Here is a 6,144-nt window from a genome sequence, read left to right on the forward strand (position 1 = left end):
GCTCCCATTCACTCCAAGCCAGATGAACTGGCCAGTGTAGAGAGGTCAGGACTATGGCTGCAACTCATTTGTTCTCACCCTTCCCTCGGGCTCTGTTATTCTCAACATTGCCTGTGGAGGGGGCAGCCATAGCACTGGGCATTTCTGGTTTGCCCTGCATTAGCTGCTGTATGAGCAGACAGATGCTAACAGGCAGAAAAACATTTACAAAGGCATCAGGGATCCAACTACTTACCCCAAAGAGGGGGGAGGGGAAAGACTAAGAACAGCTTTTGTGCAGCATGAAGAAAACATCAGGGTGTGGCTTACTGAAACTCCAGGTGAGGAGAGGGGTTGGTTTGCCTCATTTATGCGGCTGCAACCAACTGAAGCCACAGATAAAAAAAGGCAGCATCAGATTCACCCAACCCAGAGTCCTGGAGCCATACGCCCTCCTAGACCCGCACTGAATGACAAACACTTTCCAGGAGTTGCTAAAGTCCTAGGAGCACACGGTCACCTGGGGCCACCAGTGCAGTGACTGACAGACTGACTCAATAAGGAGCTACAGCCACTGGTAAGTGCCCAGTTTTCTCCCATCCTCTCCCTGGCATGAGGGTTAAGATTTTGCTGTTTATTTTCTACATGCTGCTGCAGTGGAGATGAATCTCTGTGACATACGGCCTCTCTTGGCAAGCAGTACATTCAATTTTTAACTCACCCTTTTGTAACGACTTTTTACTTGAAAATATTTACTGTTAAAAGTAATTGCTGGGGTGCCCAAGGCTGCTGCAGTCAGCCCAGCCAAGCTACCCCTGTGCATCCCAAAAGGATTTACAGTAACATTTTGGAAATCGATACTAAGAGCCGTCTCAGGGTTTGCTGTAGGAAAATGAGTCAGTATCTTCAACATCTAAAATATCTCTGAACATTTAAAATTAAGCTACGTGAAATAACAATAACTTTCCCCCCCACCCCCTTTGAGAGCAACGCTGTGGCTAACATGTTACATACACCAAAGGAAGGATTTTTTTGGCACACCTTTTTTCCTCCTCAGTTACGCCAGCATAAATCCAGATAACTCCATCGGCTCCGGTGGAATTATCTGAATTTACAATTATCTGATGAATCTCAGAACTGTAAAATAGCACCCCATTCACATGTACTATTTTTATATGATGCTCTCTGGTGTTAATATTTATGCCTTAGCATTTCGGTGTAGTATGACTAATTTATGATTTCTGTGGAGATGGGGACTTTCAATCTGCCTCCTCTTACTACTGTAAAATTCCCATCTTCATTGTGACATTAATATAGTTATAGGCATTTAATTTCCTTCTTTGTTTTTTTAAAAAGAGGAAATCTGACTCTACGGATGTGAGCCTCAACTAAGCACGGGGTCACAAATTTAACTAAATGCACCACAGCATAGATAGAATCATAAAAAGTAATCTACTGAAGGTATTTCAATGCATAGAACTCCAGGGAGCTACATAATTCTGCAAGCCTCTGTTGCTCTATATGATTAAAATTACTAGAGCATATATTTTTCATTACTTTAAATGTTGTTATTTTTTAATCTATTTTTTCACCTAATCTTGTCAAAGCTCATATCCTGTAGTGATATACATGCAAAGACTCCATTTTGCAAACCTTACTTGGAAGTTACAAATATTCACATAAGTAGCCTTCCAGGATGACAAAAGGTGGCCAGCTCAGTTCCAAAGTTAGTACTTTTAGAACAAAATTATTTTGAATTGGGTGAAAAAAATTATCCAAATAATGCGTGAAAGAAGTGTTGTTTTTTGACCCTTGGCTAATAACAAAAAGGCCTAGAAGATTTTCTTCAAACCTTCACTTTTGGGCTGAGGGCAAGAGTAAAAGATTTTAGACCTAAGGATAACACACACACACACACATACACACACACTGAATGAGATTGTCATCTCAATAAAAATGAATAGCATAGCTGGTGATAATACAGTGAGGGATTGGATGATAGATTAACACCCAGCAGTAATAAGATCAGGAGAGATTTTATGAGTCAGCACAGATGAGAAACAGAGAATTTTTTCTTTAGTTTCATGGGAAACTACAACTTGAACGTTGGTCACTTCCCCTTGGAAAAAGCACTATTTAATGTAACTTTGCTGTTGTGGTCATCGGTTTTACGAGTTAGCTCCGGCTACACATTGAAACCTGTTTGTAGTGTGACCTATTTTCAAAGATGCGGGAACAAGTGACACTCTGAATGTCCTGAGTGATTTTCACTGAACTCCAGACATTTAGTTGTAGAGATCCAGTGAGTGTATGGTCACCATCTGAGTTGGCTAATAGTATTTAAGGGGAAAACCCTAGGTCTTCTCAGTGTTTGGGATTCACTCATTGACGCATAGCTGCACTGGTGCAATTGTCAACTGTAGACAAGGAAAGCCATGATTTGCACTAGCTTAGTTTACCCCTGCTTGAATGTAGGATAGTTAATTGGTGCAAATCACAGGTTTTCTTGGGCCCATTCCTGTCCACCCTTGGGTTTTACATGGTTTACATGATTCCTGGTCATCAAAGACTAAAATTTAAACTAATCCCAAGTAGAGATCACGGCCTATAGAAAAAGACATTTCCCAGAGGGAACGAAAAAGATTAGATAACCAGTTATTGCAGAAAATGGAGGTGTTTTTAAACTAGAGGCTGGTAATGAAGACAGGTGGATTTCCTTGCTAGTTGTGACACATAATTTGAGACAATTGTTTTTCACTCCCAGGAGCTTTTGGAAAGTTATGTTAGTTTTATTTAACAGTTTTTAAAGAAAAAAGTGTGAACCCAGGGACTGTACAGCTTCTTAAAAATGAAACAGAAGTAATCCTAGCCATTAAAAATGTTTAACCTGCACAGAGCACTTGAAAAGCTGCAGCCAGTATGCTGTTAAAAGCAAATGTAAATGCCGTAGCATATTTAGAGAGGTTTGTTTTTGGAAAACTTGCGTTATGAAAACGAAGCTGCAAATATAACTGAAAACTGCAGGGTCAAATCCTGCTCATCTTACCCACCCACAGAGTTGGACTTCAAAGGGACAACTCATGTGAGGAAGGAGAGTAGGATCTGGCCTGCAGGCTCATATGAGAAGGCTTTCTGTGAATATTCCTGGGTTTTTACACTCATCTCAGTCTGCCTGAAGGTCTGTATTTTATATGTCTCTTACCCACCTTATTCCCTCTCAAGTTCATAGTGTTGTTTTCAAGACTGAATAAAGATCTGACTGCAGATGGCATTTACAAGCATGGTGAGTATAAATCTACTACTGCCGAATAATCTCTCTCTCTTCCCCCCTTTCAGTTGTGACCGAGGCTATACCATCATTCCCTAAGGCGCTACAACACATTCCCCTGAACGTATTCTAGAACTGTGTTGTCCTCTCCAAGCTAGCAATGAACGTCTGTTCAGTCATGGATGCTCCTGCCCTACCAAACAACTCGGCTCATGCAAACTTATGGTTTAGCCAAAAGATGCTGGACATGAATTTGCCTGCTGAGCTGAGGGTATAACTGTACTTTGCTCTCCTGTTGGATCTTCCAGCTGAGGATCTTAAAGCACTTTACCCTGAAACACCTTTGCGAGCTAAGTATTATTGTCTGTAGTTTATAGCTGGGGAGCCAGATCCTCAGCTGATGTAAATGGGCAGCTATGTTAATTTCCTCCTGCTGTGTGGTTCTCGCCTAGGGAATGAAAAGCAGAGAACCTTATTGATTTGCCTAAATTCACACAAGAAGAGCATAGATTGTACCTGTGCACTATCTGCACTCAGATGTATTTGGGTTATTGGGCATTACTCTGATCGACAGTCAACGGAGGGTTTGAAATTTCCAATTTCTGGTGGTGGAAAATTTGCCCAGGTTATTGCAAAAATAATTCAAAATTCCACCTTCACTGTTTCTTATTCAATGATTTTGTCAGCATGTAATTAATCTGATGTTCCCCTGCAGACCACCCAGAACTACTTGGCTAACCTGGATTATTTTACGGGTTCTAGTTCTGTGTTGCCGCAATACAACAACCCATTTAACCACACAGACGTCATTTGTGAAAAAGGTCACGCCCAGCAGTTTGCTCAAACTTTCCTGCCAGCATTTTTCTGGATTGTCTTCTCCATTGGCACCATGGGTAATGCCTTAGTCATCCTCGTCTACTGGAAATACAGATACAGAAAGAGCATCACTGACAGATACCTGCTGCACCTGGCCATTGCTGATCTGCTCCTCCTTCTCACTCTCCCTTTCTGGGCAAAAGCAGCTTCAGATGGCTGGATCTTTAAGAATTTCATGTGTAAAATTGTCAATAGCATGTACAAGATCAACTTCTACAGCTGTATGTTGTTTCTGACATGCATTAGTTTTGACAGGTACATTACAATTGTCCAGGCCATGAAAGCTAAGAACTCTAAGCGAAAAAGGCTTCTGCGCAGTAAACTAGTTTGCTTTGGTGTTTGGCTGACTGCAATAGGCTTATGCATCCCAGAAATAGTATACAGTGAATCTAAGCAAGTTAGTGATACAACTGTTTGCAAGATGGTATACCCTACCACAGTTACCCGAACCATCAAAGTTACTATCCTAGCTTTGAAAATCACAATAGGATTCCTCCTTCCTCTCTTTGTCATGGTTACTTGTTATGCTTTTATAATTCATACCCTTCTTCAAGCGAAAAGATCCCAAAAGCACAAATCATTAAAGATCATCATCATGATTATCATAGCTTTCCTCCTCTCCCAGTTGCCCTACAACAGCATTTTGCTGGTCAAAACCATTGACACCTACACCATGGTCATATATGACTGCAAAACCTCTGACAACATTGACCTTGGATTCCAGATAACTCAGAGCATCGCCTTCCTTCACAGCTGCCTGAACCCCTTCCTCTATGTGTTTGCTGGGGAGAGATTCCGTAAAGCCCTCTTTAAAATTCTGGAGGATGCAATTCACCGCACTGGTAAGAGCCGAGAACAGAGCTCTTTCATATATGATAGCCAAGAAGGGAGCTCAAAATGGTCTGGATTGCTGGGGCCATCAAAAATCAGGAGCTCTCTCACTTTGAGTATGCACCAATATTCCTCACTCACACCCAACTTTTGCCAAGCTACTTTCGAAGTTAATGGGAGTCTGGCTAGAGGAAGGAGTACTGAATTCAGTGCTCTGTAAGTGATTCTTACCCTGTGAAAGAAAAAGAAAGATCCTACTCAACAAAGTGAATTAGGATCTTCATCAGGGGCTTGATCCAATGATCCTTCAAAGTATTGAGCAATCTCAACTTCTGCTGAAGTCAGCAGGAGTTGAGGGTGCTCCGCACCTTCCCTTGGAGTGCTGAACACCTTCAAAGATCGAGCCCTACACTTCTGGCTGAAAGTGAAACCATTGAAAAGAGCCAGAGAAATAGTATAACGCTATCTGGAAGCAGAACTGTCAAAGGATAGGGGATTTTAAAAACAAATCTTGTTACAACTGTAAATATCCAACCCAGCTGTGGCAATGAACAATCTGAAGCAGCAAGGGATTTAAGGGAATGATCACCTGTGGTCATGGAGCTCAGTTACTGTAGCCATGGACATAGCTAAGACTTGGTGGCTGCTTCACACTGCCCCATTCCGATCCATGCCGACTGACTAAAGCCAGGGGAGGAGTCAGGCCAGTACTGTTTTCAATGGGAGTTGCAGGTGCTCAGTACCTGTCAGGATCAGGCCTTAATTGGTTGATGTTTGTATAATGCTTCATAAAATGAAAAATGCTACAGATTGTTACGGTCATGTCACTGACAGCTTTTCAAAGTCCCTTTTCTGTAACAGGTGAAAGTAGAGTTGCCAAGTTTCTACTTGCACAAAACCAAACAACCTTGCCCTGCTCCCTGCCCCGCCCCTTCCCCGAGGCCCTGCCCACCGCTCACTCCATCCCCTCCCCCTCCCTCTGTCGCTTGCTCTCCCCACCCTCACTCACTCATTTTTACCGGGCTGGCTCAGGGGCGGTTGTGAGGGCTCTGTCTGGGAGTACAGGCTCTATGGTGGGCTGGGTGGTGAGGAGTTTAGGGTGTAGGATGGGGCTCCGGGCTGCGGCTGAGGGGTCTGGAGGATGGGAGGGGGATCAGGGCTGGGGCATGGTCATGGGAGGGGGTCAGGAG

General features: G+C 42.9%; 1 protein-coding gene across 2 annotated transcripts; it reads left to right on the forward strand.

Annotated features, from left to right (window-relative positions):
* Positions 1-445: 445 nt before the first annotated feature.
* On the forward strand, positions 446-5,913 carry LOC141981651 (C-C chemokine receptor type 9-like). 2 transcript variants are annotated; one of them, XM_074943275.1, is made up of 3 exons: positions 446-556; positions 3,202-3,262; positions 3,963-5,913. In XM_074943275.1, the coding sequence occupies exons 2-3, from the start codon at positions 3,245-3,247 to the stop codon at positions 5,172-5,174; spliced, it is 1,230 nt and encodes a 409-aa protein (XP_074799376.1). In that variant the 5' UTR covers positions 446-556; positions 3,202-3,244; the 3' UTR covers positions 5,175-5,913. The 2 variants fall into 2 exon arrangements, with proteins under 2 accessions (XP_074799376.1, XP_074799377.1); XM_074943276.1 differs by having other exon boundaries at positions 4,010-5,913.
* The last annotated feature ends 231 nt before the right edge of the window (positions 5,914-6,144 follow it).

Source organism: Natator depressus, chromosome 2, assembly GCF_965152275.1.
Source record: "Natator depressus isolate rNatDep1 chromosome 2, rNatDep2.hap1, whole genome shotgun sequence".
Taxonomy (NCBI): Eukaryota; Metazoa; Chordata; order Testudines; family Cheloniidae; genus Natator; species Natator depressus.